Below are 15542 nucleotides of genomic sequence, written 5' to 3' on the forward strand. Positions count from 1 at the left end.
ATGAAGAGGCAAGGTCAAAGATACTTCTAAGAATGTCTGACACCACATCTGTTTACTTTTGCTTTTCAACTCTTAGATGAAGATCGAAAGCAATGTACAAGCACACCGTTTTTATCAAAATAAAAGTGATAAGCATTATCACCCCTTTAGGCCCACACAGAATTTTTCTCTTCTAAATCAAATGAAAAAGAATAAAGGCAAAAGGAGACAAGGAAGGGAGAATGGGAAGAGGAAAAAGAAGAGAAAAGGAGACAGGTAGGAGGAGGCGGGGACGGGGCGGGGGGAGGAGAAGGAGGGAGAAAGGGAGATAGGGAGGAAGAGAGAGAGAGAGAGAGAGAGAATGAGAGAGCGCCCAGAATCTTAAAAAGCACACCTACGTATAAAAATGAGAGAGATCTAAACAATCTATTTTTTCTTCCTCAAACGTTAAATGACTTAAAATTTATCTGTGACTTCTACTTTAGGTAGACATAAAAAACCTTTTAATCTCAATTTTTATGAGAAAGAAATAGTCACTCTCCTTTGCTAGAAATCTCTCCAGTCAATTACCATTATGTGCACCATGCCACACGCTTTCTATGGCTTTTACAGAAAAGAAAAACCGAAACTAGTAGTATTATTTTCTACCTGTTGTCCTTTCTCAGTCTTTTACTTCTGAATATGAATCTGTTTACCTTTATTACCACAAGGGTCAGCAATCTATGGTACACGGGACAAATATGACCTGATGTTTGTTTTTGCATGATCTAGCAGCTAAAAATGGTTTTTAAATTTATTTTGGAGACAGGGTCTCATTCTGTCACCTGGGCTGGAGTGCAGTGCTGCAGTCATAGCTCACTGTAACCTCAAACTACCTTGGCTCAAGTGATCCTCCCACCTCAGCCTCCTGAGTAGCTAGGACTGCAAGCGTGGGCCACCTTGCCCAGCTAATTATTAAAATTTTTTTAGTAGAGGTCTCACTATATTGCCTAGGCTTGTCTCGAAATCTTAGCCTCAAGCCATCCTCCTACCTTGGACTCCCAAAAGGCTGGGATTATAGGTGTGAGCCACCAAGCCTAGCCTACATTTTTAAATCATTGAAAAAAATAGAAAACAGTATATTTTGTGACACATGAAAACTATGTGAAATTCAAATTTCAGTGTCTACAAGTAAAACTTTATTGGCATATAACCATATCCATTTGTTTATATATTACCCATGTCTTCTTTCATGTTATAATGGCAGCATTCAGAAGGTGTTAGAGAGACTGCATGATCCACACAGCCTGAAATATTTATTACCTGGCCCTTTGCAGGAAAAGTCTCCTGACTCCTGCTTACTCATGCAAAAATATATTCATTTTTATAAATACGATGCTCCAAATCATGTTTCTTTACAAAACTTTGCTAGAATAGCATACTGCCCTGTCTTTCACAAACCTTAAATTCAGCATCCACCCCATCAAATCTTCTAGCATCTTTCACAAGCTGGATTCGAATATCTTCTGAACAGACAAAAATGCTTTCCAGGTGAGACCAAGTTCGCTGGACTTCCATCCAAGTGAAGATGACCGAGTCTGCTATGTTTAATTTATTTTGCCAGCTTAACACTTGCTCAATGAAATATTCTACGTGCTTGCTTTGAAGAAGAGTCTGCAACTGAACCTAAAATAAAGGCAAAGAATTTTAAATAGTAGCTAAATTTAGTAGACTGTGAGTGCTATGAGGGAGGCACTATATCTACTCTGTTTATTGCTGGATTCTTAGACCTAGCACGTAATATCTGGAACTGGCATTTAATAAGTTTTTGCTAAATGAGTGAATGAGTGAATTAATGGTAGTAAATATTCATATTAACATTTTTCCAAAAAGAAAAAAAGATAAATATATGCAGCTGTATCTCATATGTCTTTCTCAAGAAGGCCCTGCATCTATTGCAGGCAGAAAAAAAAACTGTGCATTGGGGGTTCAGCACTGGGAATTAAACTGTATTCTTTCATTGCTCTTCCCCTCATCCCTATTAGTCATGCCAAGATTGTGTAGGTATGTGTTTATTAATCTTAAAAAATAGGCCAGGTGCAGTAGCTCACGCCTGTAATCCCAGCACTTTGGGAGGCCAAAGTGGGCGGATCACGAGGTCAGGAGATTGAGACCATCCTGGCTAACACGGTGAAACTCCTTCTCTACTAAAAATACAAGAAATTAGCTGGGCATGGTGGCGGGCACCTATAGTCCCAGCTACTCGGGAGGCTGAGGCAGGAGGATGGTGTGAACCTAGGAGGCGGAGCTTACAGTGAGCTGAGATCACACCACTGCACTCCAAGCCTGGGCGACAGAGTGAGACTCTGTCTCAAACAAACAAACAAACAAACAAATAAACAAACTGCCCCCCACCAGCCTGCTAGGGCCTCCAGCTTCCACTTTCCTCCCTTTTCCATTTACTGCTAGGCTCCACAGCTCTCCTATCACCAGTGCTTGTTTTTGTTTTGTTTTTTCAAGTACTGGTTGCAGTTTTATTTTGAAAAGAATGCTATAATTAATGTGGTTTTTGTTTCTCATGTTTATATTAAAAGAAAAGCTAACAAACTCTATTTTAATTAAAATATGGCTAGTATGTCTGAAACGCTTCTATCACACAGCATTACATATCTGCTTAACTTAAATGTTTTAAGTCTGTCCTCATATGTCTTTTTTTCCCTTCCAACATTTATTTTGGGTTCAGGGGGTACATATGCAGGCTTGTTACATAGGTAAATTGCATGTTATGGGGGTTTGGTGTGCAGATGATTTCATCACCCAGGTAATGAGCATAGTACCTGACAGGTAGGTTTTTGATCCTCACCCTCCTCCTGGCCTCCACTCTCAACTAGGCCCCAGTGTGTATCATTCTCTTCTTTGTGTCCATGGGTACTCAATGTTTAGCTCAGCAGTGCTTGTTTTAATACCATGCAGTCTAGCTAGTATTTCTCACTATTCTATGACACTGAAATCTCAGAAAGTCACTGAGTAGAATGACCTCTACTCCTCATTTTTCTCTACTCTAGGTATTTAACATACTTGACTCTTCTTTGAGGGAAAAACCTCATGCCTTGACTTCTCTATGATATTACAGTATCCTGTTTTAAGCATTTCTCTGACCACTCTCTTGCTGCCTCCTTTCTGTCTCCTCCTCTTGTTCACCGAATTCAGCCTTTTCCAATGCTCTATTCTCAGCTGGCTTACCTCCTTTACTCTCTTTATCTAGTTCATCAAGTCTCAAGATACTGACAGTGAACTCCCAGCTACCAGCTCTTGGCTGAACCTCTGTGTTGAGCTGTGGTCTGGTGTTTCACCTTTGTGTAAATGTCCTCCACATTGAATAAACCAATAATAATAGTGTCATCTGTCCAAACCAGTTTCTTTTCCTACATGTCTTATGTCTAATAATAACACTAGTGTTATTTCCTCTGAATAGTTTGTCTCTTCTACATTTCTTTTCATGTCTGAAGAGATGCTAACACTATAATTTTAGAATTCAAGACCATATATCATGTGCTCAGACTATCTGTCCAGGCCTACCTTTCACTATCCCCATAAAGAAAATCTATATTCCTAGGAAACTAGAGTCTTAACATTACCTTTGAATGGTAGAGACATCCTGTCATTCCAAAGTGCTACTAATATTGTCCTCATTGCCTAAATACCCTTTTCTGACTGCCATTTTTTCAAGAATAATAGACTATCCTTCAAGTCTCAGCATGAGCACCATCATCTCCTAAGGCCCTCCCTGGGTCTTCCACCCGCCTTAATCACAAAGCCTCTCTGTCTCTTTTTAGACTCCTTAGAGTCCTTTTGCTTGTCTCCCTACTCAAGTGCATCTTCCTAGAGAACAAGTGTTCATAACTTTGGATCACAAATGGTATCATACCTGGAGCCTGTAACAATTAGATGCTCAATGAATAAATAAATACATGTTGAGTATTAGAACTAGGAAAAAGTAAAGAATCACAATTTAAAATTTTAAAAATCTGATTTAAAATGTATATGAACCCAACATCAGAGAACCTAAATATATAAATCAAATATTAACAGATCTGAAGTATGAGATAGACTGCAATACAGTAATAGAAGGGGACTACAATATTCCACTTTCAACAATGGATAGATCATCTGGACAGAAAATCAAGAGAGAAACAGTGGACTTGAACACCTTAGACCAAATAGACCTGATGGACATAGACAGACTATTTCATCCAATAGCAGAATACAGATTTTTCTCAAGTGCAAATGAAACATTCTCCAAGACAGACCATGTGTTAGGCCAGTGATATGGTTTGGCTGTGTCCCCACCCAAATCTCATCTTGAATTCCCACATGTTGTGGGAGGGACCCACTGGGAGGTAATTGAATCATGGGGGCAGGTCTTTCCCATGCAGTTCTCATGATTGTGAATAAGTCTCGCAAGATCTGATGGTTTTAAAAAGGGGAGTTTGCCAGCACAAGCTCTCTTGTCTGCCACTATGGGAGATGTGCCTTTCACCTTCCACCATGATTGTGAGGCCTCCCCAGCCATATGGAACTGTAAGTCCAATAAATCTCTTTCTTTTATAAATTGCCCTATCTTGGGTATGTCTTTATCAGCAGCATGAAAATGAACTAATACAGTAAATTGGTACCAATAGGGTGGGGTGCTACTGAAAAGATACCCGAAAATGTGGAAGCAACTTCGAAACTGGGTAACAGGCAGAGGTTGGAACAGCTTGGAGGGCTCAAAAGAAGACAGGAAAATGTGGGACAGTTTGGAACTCCCTAGAGACTTGAATGGCTTTGACCCAAATGCTGATAATAACATGGATAATGAAATCCAGGCTGAGGTGTTCTCAGATGGAGATGAAAAACTTGTTGGGAACTGGAGCAAAGGTGACTTTCGTTATGTTTTAGCAAAGAGACTGGTGGAATTTTTCCCCTGCCCTAGAGATTTGTGGCACTTTGAACTTGAGAGAGATAATTTAGGGTACCTGGCAGAAGAAATTTCTAAGCAACAAAGCATTCAAGATGTGACTTGGGTGCTGTTAAAGGAATTCAGTTTTATAAGGGAAGCAGACCATAGAAGTTCAGAAAATTTGTAGCCCGACAATGTGATAGGAAAGAAAATCCCATATTCTGAGGAGAAATTCAACCTGACTGCAGAAATTTGCAAAAGTAACCAGGAGCCGAACGTTAATCTCCAAGGCCATGGGGAAAATGTATCCAAGGCATCAGACACCTTTGTGGCAGGCCCTCCCATCACAGGCCTGGAGGCCTTGGAGGAAAAAGGGGTTTCCTGGGCCAGGCCCAGGGTTCCTGTGCAGTGTGCTGCCTAGAGACTTGGTGCCCTGCATCCCAGCCACTCCAGCCATGGCTGAAAGAGGCCAACACAGAGCTTGGGATGTGGCTTCAGAGGATGCAAACTTCAAGAATTGGCAGCTTCCATGTGGTGTTGAGTCTGCCAGTGCACAAAAGTCAAGAACTGAGGTGTGGGAACCTCTCCCTAGATTTCACAAGATGCATGGAAATGCCTGGATGCCCAGGCAGAAGTTTGCTGCAGGGGCAGCATCCTCATGGAGAACCTCTGCTATGGCAGTGCAGAAGGGAAATGTGGGATCAGAGCCCCCACACAAAGTCCCTACTGGGGTACTGACTAGTGAAGCCATGAGAAGAGGGCCACTGTCCTCCAGACACCAGAAAGGTAGATCCACCGACAGCTTGCACTGTGCACCTGGAAAAGCTGCAGATACTCAACATCTGCCTGTGAAAGCAGCTGGGAAGGAAGATGTACCCCAAAAAGCCGCAGGGGCGGAGCTGCCCAAGACTGTGGGAACCCACCTCTTGCATCAGTGTGACCTGGATGTGAGACATGGAGTCAAAGGAGATCATTCTGGAGCTTTAAGATTTGACTGCCCCGCTGGATTTCTGACTTGCATGGGGCCTGTAGCCCCTTTATTTTGGCTAGTTTCTCCCATTTGGAATGGCTGTATTTATCCAATAGCTGTACCCCCATTTTATCTAGGAAGTAACTAACTTGCCTTTGATTTTACAGGCTCATAGGTGGAAGGGACTTGCCCTGTCTCGGATGAGACTTCGAACTGTGGACTCTTGAGTTAATGCTGAAATGAGTTAAGACTTCGGGGAACTTTTGGGAAGGCACGATTGGTTTTCAAATGTGAGGACATGATTTGGGAGGGGCCAGGGGCAGAATGATATGGTTTGGCTGTCTCCCTACCCAAATCTCATCTTGAATTCCCATGTGCTGTGAGAAGGACCGAGTGGGAGGTAACTGAATCGTGGGGGCAGGTCCTTCCCGTGCTGTTCTCGTGACTGTGAATAAGCCTCAAGAGATCTGATGGTTTTAGAAAGGGGAGTTTGCCTGCACAAGCTTTCTTCTCTTGTCTGCTGCCATGTGAGACATGCCTTTCACCTTCCACTACAACTGTGAGGCCTCCCTAGCCACATGGAACTGTAAGTCCAACAAACCTCTTTCTTTTGTAAATTGCCCAGTCCTGGGTATATCTTTATCAGCAGCATGAAAACAGACTAATACAGCCACAAAACAAGTCTTTACAAATTTAAGAGAAAAAAAAATGAAAAGCAGTGAAGATTGTCTACAAGATAAATAATATTAAAAACTTTTGAAAACCTGAGAAAGATATAAATATCCAGGTACGAGAAGGTCAGAGAACACCAAATAGAACTGACCCAAATAATACTACCCCAAGTCACATAATAATCAAACTCTCAAAGGTCAAGGACACATAGAGAATCCTAAAGCAACAAAAGAAAAGAAGCAAATAAGATATAAAGAAGCTCCAATTTGACAAGAGACATCTCAACAGAAAGAATACAGGCCAGTAGAGAGTGGAATGACATTTTCAAAGTGCTAAATGTAACAACAAAAAAAACCCCTGATAACCAAGAATACTGTGTCCAGCAAACTTATCCTTCAAATACGAGAGAGAGATTAAAGTATTTTCCCCAACAAACAAAAGCTGAGCTAAATCACCACCACCAGACTAGTTTTACAAAAAATGCTAAAGGAAATTCTTCAATCTGAAATATAAAAACACTGACATTAAACAACGTATTTAAAGCCATAAAACCCACTGGTAAAATTAAATATGTGAACAAACACAGAATATTCTAGTACTATAACTATGGTGTGTAATCCACTCATACCCCTGGCATGAAGTCCAAAAGACAATTCTATCAAAAACAATAGCTACGGCAAACTGTTAAGAGATAGACAATATAAAAATATACAAATTGAGACAACTAAAGTTCAAAGTGTGGGGTGGGGGGAAGGAATGGAGTTTCTTCTTCATTTTTTTCTTCAGGTTTCTTTTTTCTTTGTGATCTAATATAAGTTGTCATCTCTTTAAAATAACTTGGTATATTTTTTCTAAGCCTCATGGCTTAGATAGATCAGTAGGGTGGCTACAGTTTACAATAATCTATTGTGTATTTCAAAAGATCTAGAAGAGAAAAATTCCAGTAGTTTTAGCACAAAGACAAATATTTAAGATGCTGGCCATCCCAATTACACTGATTTGATCTTTACATTTTATATGCATATATTATCACATGTACCCCCAAATTATGTACATCTCTTATTGATCAATGTAAAAAAACATAAATGTTTTCTAAGTCTGCCAGATAATCTTAGATAAAAACTTAAGATCAAAAATAACATCAAGTATTTTTCCAATCACAGTGGCATAAAAGTAGAAATTAATAACAGGAGGAATTTTGGAAACTCACAAATACATGAAAAATAATAACATGCTCCCAAACAACCAATGGGTCAAAGAAGAAATCAAAAGAGAAATTTTAAAATATATTGAGACAAATGAAAACAGAAACACAACATACTGAAACTTATGGAATGCAGCAAAACCAGTTCTAAGAGGGAAGTTTTTAGCAATAAATGTTTACAATAACAAGAAAATCTCAAATAAACAACTAAATGCTAGCCCTTCAGGAACTAGAAAAAGAAGAACAAACTAAGTCCACAATCAGTAGTAGGAAAAAATGATAAAGATCAGAGCAGTAATTGATGAAATAGAGACTACAAAGACAACAAAAAGACCAATGGAATGAAGAATTGGCTTTTTGAATAGTAAACAAAATCAACAAACCTTTAGCCAGACTAAGGAAAAAAGGGAGATAACTCAAAATCAGAAATGAAAGAAGAGTTATTACAACTGATATGACAGAAATACAAAGGATCATAAGAGACTACTATGAACAGTTATACGTCAACAAATTGAAATGGTTAAGTTCCTAGAAACACACAACCTACCAAGACTGAATCAAGAAGCAATAGAAGATCTGAACAGATGAGTAAAGACACTGATTCAATACTAAAATATTTCCCCTCAAAAGAAAGGCCTAGGACAGGAGGGCTTCATGGTGGAATTCTGCCAAACATTTAAAGAAGAACTAATACTAATCCTTCTCAAACTCTTCCAAAAAAACTTAAGGAGAAATACTTCCAAACTCACTTTATGAGGCCATGATTATCCTGATACCAAAGCCAAACAAGGACACCACAAGTAAAGAAAATTAGAAGCCAATATCCCTGATGAACATACATTAAGAAAATCCTCAGCAAAATACTAGCAAACTGATTTTAACAATACACTAAAAAGTATCATTCACCGTGATCAAGTGGGATTTATCTCAGGAATGCAAGGATATGCAAATCAATAAATGTGATATACCATATTTAACAGAAAGGACAAAACGATATGAACATCTGAATATATGCAGAAAAGGCATTTGATAAAATTCAACATCATTTCATGATTAAAAACTCCCAACAAAATTGGCATAAAGAATGTACTTCAGCACAATAAAGGCTGAACATGAAAAGCACACAGCTAATATACTCAATAGCAAAAAATCAAAAGCTTTTTGTCTAAAATCAGGAATAAGATAAGGATGCCCACTCTCATGCTTCTATTCAATACAGTACTGGAAGTTCTAGCCAGAGCAACTAGACAAGAAATAAAAAGCACTCAAATGGAAAGGAAGAAGTGAAATTGTGTCTGTTTGCTGATGACATAATCTTATATTTAGAAAATCCTAAAAGCTCCATCCTAAAACTGTTAGAACTAATAAATGAATACAGTAAACTTGTAAGGTACAAAACCAACACACAAAAATCAGCATTCTTTTATACTAACACCAAACTATCTGAAAAAGAAATTAAGAAATCAATCCCATTCACGATAGTAAAATACTTGAGTAAATTTAACCAAACGAGGTGAAATAATCTGTATACTAAAAACTACAAAACATTGGTGAAAAAATGTAGATAATACAAATAAATTGAAAGGTATTCAGTATTTAAAGTTATCCCAGTATTTAATATTGTTAAAATGTTCATACTACCTGCTATTGTACTACCTGTTATTGTGTCTCAAAGCTCATGTGTTGCAAACTTAATCAACAATGCAACAGTGTTTGAGGTGGGACCTTTAAGAGGTATCGTGAGGGCTCTGCCCTCATTAGTGAATTAGTGATATTAAGAAAGTGGATTCTTGTCAGTCACCATGTGCAAAAAAATTTTACAGAAGAAAAAAACAAGTAAAAGAAAGTGGGTTCATTATAATGACTGGGTTTGTTATAAAAGTAAGTTCAACCTTCTCTTTCTCTGTCTTACCATGTGACGCCTTCTGCCATGTTATGACACAGCAAGAAGGCTCTCACCAACTGCAGCCCTTTGATCTTGGACTTCTCAGTCTTCAGAACAGTGAGCCAAATAAATTACTGCTCATTGTAAGTTATCCAGGCTGTGGCATTCCGTTGTAGCAGCACAAAACAGACTAAGACATTACCCCAAAGAGATCTAAAGAATCAATGCAATCCCTACCAAAATTCCAATGTCATGTTTTCCAGAAATAGAAAAAAGAATCCTAAAATTTATATGAAATGACGAAAGACCTAGAATAGCCCAAACAATCTTGAGCGAAAAGAACAAAGCTGGAGGCATCACACTACCTGACTTCAGAATCCATTACAAAGCTATAGTAATCAAAAGAGCATGATACAGGCATAAAAACAAACACATTGACCAATAGAACAGAATACAGAGCTGAGAAATAAACTTACATATTTATGGTGGATTGATTTTCAACAAAATTTCCAAGAACGCACAATGGAGAAAGGACAATTTCTTCAATAAGTGGTGCTTTGAAAAGTGGATATCCACAAGCAGAAAAATGAAATTGGACCCTTATCTCACACCATATAAAAAGATCAACTCACAATGGATTGAAGACTGAAATGTAAGACCTAAAACTATAAAATTACTAGAAGAAAACTAGGGGAAGTGCTCTACAACATTGGTCTACAGAAAGATTTCTTGAGTATGACTTCAAAAGTACAGGCAAAGGCAAAAACAAAGAAATGAGATTGCATCAAACTAAAAAGCTTCTGTATAGCAATGGAAAAAAAAGAGTAAAGCTACAATGCATGGATTGGGAGAAAATATTTGCAAACCATAGATATAATAAGGGGCTAATTTCCAAAATATATAAGAAACTTAACTCAAAAGCAAAAAACTAAGTAACCCAATCAAAAAAATGGGCAAAGGACCTAAACAGATATTTCTCAAAAGATGACTTACAAATGACCGACAGATATTTGAAAAAATGTTCAACATCCATGATCATCAGGGAAATGCAAATTTAAACCACAATAATATATCACTTCACACCTGTTAGAATGGCTATTATCAAAAAGACAAAAGATAAGTGTAGGTGAGAGTCTAGAGAAAAGGGAACCCTTTTGCGCTCTTGGTGGGAATGTAAATTAATACAGCTTTTATGGAAAACAGGATGGAGGTTCCTCAGAAAACTCAAAATAGACTTACCATATGATTTGACAATCCTACTTCTGGGTATATACCCAAAGGAAATGAAATCAGTAGCCTGAAGACCTATCTGTACTCTCATGTTCATTGCAGCATTATTCACAATAGCTAAGATATGAAAGCCACCTAGGTGTCCATTATGAGATGAATGGATAAAGAACATGTGGTATATAAACACAATGGAATATCACCCAGCCTTTAAAAAGAAGAAAACCCTGATTTGCAACAACATGGATGACCCTAAAGGACATTATGCTAAGCAAAATAAGCCAGGAACAAAAAGACAAATACTGTATGATGTCACCTACACATGGAATCTAAAAAAGTTGAACTCATAGAAATAGAGAGTAGAATGATGGTTACCAGAGCCTGGGGGAGGGGGAAAGAGGAGCTGTTGATCAAAGGGTATGAATTTTCAGTTAGACAGGAGGAATAAGCTTTAGTGATCTATTGCACAGTTGGTGACGATAAATAATAATGCATTGTATGTTTCAAAATTCCTAAAGGAGATTTTAAGTGATTCACCACAAAAAAAATGTTAAGTATATGAGATGACAGTTAGCCTGATTTAATCATTCCACATTGTAAACATATATCAAAACATCACATTGTACCCTATATATACAATTATTTGTCAAATAAAAATAAAATTAAAAAATATATGCAATAAAAATATCCATCTTACTTGGTTGTGCTCTAGAGTTTCAAAAAGTTGTTCATCAGACTTTAGTAATGGAATGCCTGTTCGATAGTGAACTTCATAAGAAAACTTCATGGTTGCCCAGGTCTGACTGATTTCAGTAATAACCTAGTAATCAACAATATAAATTAATTAATGTGTACAAAATTTAATTGAGAATCAATATCTAGACTATTATCTGGAATTAATTTTTTTCAATTTTCAAAAATGCAAACTGATATCAAATATTATTGGTTTCAGTTTTTTCCTCCAAGTAATTCATGGTAATGGGGTTTGAAGAATGAATTTTATCACATCAAAGGAATGAGCATCACACTAACGTCAAACTTCTATTGAATGTGAGTTTATCATCCCTAACCAAAACAGAATTTGAGAGCAGGAAGGGACTTAAATGTTTGATAGATATTATTTACAAATTAGCCAGCATGAAAAAGGTAATGCCTTAAATGTGAATGAATCTCAGTCTTCTGTGTGAATCTGGGTAAGTTAATTACCTCTTTATACCTGAGTTTCCCCATCTGTAAAATAGAGATACTATTACTTACCTCAGAAGATTAAATGGGTTAATATAAATACAGCACTCAGAGTGGTGCTGGCTACAAAATAAAGGATATGTAAGTATTTTCCGCTATAATCATCATCATCATCAAGACCAATCCTCCTGTTTTACTGCGGCTTAGAATGATTCTAGTTCCTGCTCATCCCACACCAAATGAACAGCAAGGAACAAACTAGGACTCGTCTCTCCAGGCTCCCAGGACATCAAAAGGACTTTTCTCTAAGTTGGCTTCTATGCAAATACCCAAAATTAGCCAAGTAGAAATGACCCAGCCCCGAGGACACTACCTTCTCAGTCCCCAGCTCTTTCACCGCTTTGTCCACAATCCTTCGGACATCATCTTCCACTCTGTGTAACTGCAGCGCTAACAAATCTGCCAAAGTTGTGGCTTCATTTATTAAAAACTTGACCTGATTAGGGGGAAAAAAAGGTAGACTTTATATTCCACATATATTAACGGTTCCTTTTGCCTAAAGGCTGGCGAAATGAATCTTAACTAAAATATACTCAAGTCAGGTGCTGAGTACATCTCTCGTCTTGAAAGATGTGGACAATCTAAGACATTCCTTTTTAACTCACAATTCCTGAGGCGTCACCTGCTGGAAGCAAGGGCCAAAGTTTAGTCACATCCGTGCTACGTTATTTTCTTTGTTTCACATCTTTCCCTTGTCAGCACGTTTGTTATCTCCTTTGCCCACAAAACCCATTTTTAAGGAGAATCTCATTGTTTATTTATTATAATTTGGTTGAAATCCAGGGAATCAGGTAGTGGCTCATTTGTCTTTTCTTCCTAAAGAACCCTATTCACTGAACATAATTCCCAGCTGCTTCTGTGATTTAACCTAGTTATATCACTAATTTAATCTCAGTTCATTGGCAAAAAAAGTCTTACAGTGTCATTATTCATATTTACCATGTGAAAAATAATTCTCATTTCCACATTGTCTTGTGACAATGACTCCCCTTCTCTCACATTGACTCTCCTTCCCTCCCCTATATTTGGTCCTTGAGACATCCTCAGCTCTTCGACATACCCAAACTCACTCATGTCTCCTGTAAGTGAAGAGTTGAGCCAGCCACATGGGTTGCAGGAAAGCCTTTTTCTTTCCGGCTTTTGCTAAGAATATCCAGAATCTGCTCCTTGGAAGCTGCCACCCTCTGTCCCTCCCTACCCTCTAACATTCCTCAGCACCATCCACCCCTCTGCATAAGAGGACCAAATGCCCTGATTTGCTCAGGACTGAGGGGTTTCTAGCAAGTGGATTTCAGGGATATGAGACTTTCAGTGTTAAAATCTGGGAAGTCCTGAGAAAGCTAGATGAGTTTGCCAGCCTATCTCTGTGTCAACTTTGGCCTCACTCCAGAGTTGCTGGGAGCCAGGAGGCTAGGTCTGGCCTTGAGAAAGAATGAGCAGAGATGTGTAATAGGGCCACCCTGATTAGTTGTGCAATTTGTGTACTAAACGTGGACACCAGCCCGGACGATAAATGGAGATGGAAGCCAGCCTCCGCTCTGCTGTCCTGGGGACAGCCTGGAGGAGGATGCCTTTTTCTAAATTGCCTGTCAGATCAGGCGACTTTTTCTAGCTGGCAAAAAGGCATAACACAGGCAAGTAGAGGCTATGCTGAGGGGGGTCTTTTCATAAATTATACTTCATCCCAGATGATGCAAACCAAGAAGTAACAATTCACAGTCACAAAAATATTCAATTAGTGAGACCGAGGATACTGACCCCAATAGCTTTCATCAGCTGGTGCCAATGCCTGTCCCTGAGGGCAGGGCTCTGTAACTCTGTGATGGCCCTCAGGGAGGCTGTCATGTCCTTAACTGTGCCTTCCAGGCCCGTGTAAGCATCCCAGACGCGGACTTCCTTGTCGAGTGACCAAATTTCCTAAAGAAAAGTGGAGGAAAAAACCTAGCTCCCAAGATATAACAACACAGTATATATTAATAATCTGCCTCCTTTGATATACATTTCCCAACTCCTGGATTAGAAAAGAGTGAAAGCATTTGAACTCCTAGACCAAGGACCAAAACCAGAGAAACGAAAAGGGATCCACTCATTTGCACATTACAAGTCCACTCTGTACAAGCCACTTGTATACATTGCTTTCTCATTCACAAGATCTAACTGAATGTCCCATGAGGAAACATAGGTAAGTAACAGAGTTCACAGGACACGTGCAATGAAGAATGTTTCCTCTATAAACATAAATAAATGGAAACAGACTGTTATCAGATTACTAAGACCTCCTTTGGAATACATGACTCATTTAAACAATAGCCTTGGAATGTTGATTATCTTTGAGTGCCTGTTTCTTGAAACTTAAATATTTCATCACCTTAAAATGCCAAATAGGTCCCTTGACTTGGCTGGTCCTCTCAGCCCAAGGAACAACATCAGCAATTGTGAATTAGAAAACCCATAAGAAAACAACTAGAACTTAGCACGAAATAAAGGACAATGTGACCCCATGACATCCAAAAGAATGAAGGGACATTTTAGTTTGGGTCTTTGGGACTGGCATAATATAGGGGAAAATACAGGCGAGAGTGGGTAGGAGCCGAGGCAATGAAGCCCTGGGGTGGAAAAAAAGCAAATGGTCCTGTCACTTTTAACTGCCTTTCACTGATAGGCATTTTGCCTTTATCCAAAGATGCTCTGTCTTCAGAGGGCATACGGCTATGCAGAATAGATATCAAATTCCAATAAGTACCAAATTACAATAGGCTCAGTTCTGTATATGTTGAGCCCCCTTGGGATACCAGAGTCATTAATAAGAACAAAGATCATAGTATTCCACATAAATCCAGAGGTGTCGTACTCTGTTGCCCCAAATTCCAGAGCCAAAAGGTACCTTTTCAGATACAAAATGTTTATGGTTGCTAAGTAAAGAAATCAAAATGTTTCAGAAGCCTGACCACTTGGCCCTGATAATGTTCCTCTCTGTTCTAGGAAGCTGTAGGAAGCTCATAATTAGAGTAGCTTCTCATAAATTCATTAACCCTAATATGCTTCTATCAACTCACTCACAGAAAGACAGGCTTGATTAGAAGTGCAACTGGCTAAGGGTGAAAAAAACACTGTCTGCTATCACTCTGTTAGAAGTAAATAAGTACATGCAGCCCAATAAACCAGACACTAGGTTAGGGAAGATGGAAGGAGGTGGTGCTGAGAAAGATAAATTGTTGTAATAGACAGTTATGGAACTCGCCTTGGCAAACCTTCTGAGTTCTACATCCATCTGTTCCACATTAATCTGTCTCCACTGGGTTTTAGTCCAATTATCAATGCTTCTCTGAAAACGCAAAAGCAGATAAAAGTGTCAACAACATTTGGTGAAAGCAAGTCCCTGCAGCAAAATATATAAACTGATGATACACAGTAACTCTATCATCAAGTGGAAAGTCAA

The 15542-nt window shown here is 38.7% G+C and overlaps 1 protein-coding gene across 1 annotated transcript in view; it reads right to left on the minus strand.

Annotated features, from left to right (window-relative positions):
* DNAH11 (dynein axonemal heavy chain 11) overlaps positions 1–15542 on the minus strand; it is a 366891-nt gene that overhangs the window by 272020 nt on the left and 79329 nt on the right. Inside the window, exons 22-26 of the mRNA XM_055272477.2 lie at positions 15345–15428; positions 13862–14020; positions 12417–12539; positions 11556–11678; positions 1420–1644 (exon numbers count right to left, since the gene is read on the minus strand). Of these exons, the coding sequence (XP_055128452.1) occupies positions 1420–1644; positions 11556–11678; positions 12417–12539; positions 13862–14020; positions 15345–15428 (714 nt within the window). The remainder of the gene's footprint in view (positions 1–1419; positions 1645–11555; positions 11679–12416; positions 12540–13861; positions 14021–15344; positions 15429–15542) is intronic.

This window comes from Symphalangus syndactylus, chromosome 3, assembly GCF_028878055.3.
Source record: "Symphalangus syndactylus isolate Jambi chromosome 3, NHGRI_mSymSyn1-v2.1_pri, whole genome shotgun sequence".
Lineage (NCBI taxonomy): Eukaryota > Metazoa > Chordata > Mammalia > Primates > Hylobatidae > Symphalangus > Symphalangus syndactylus.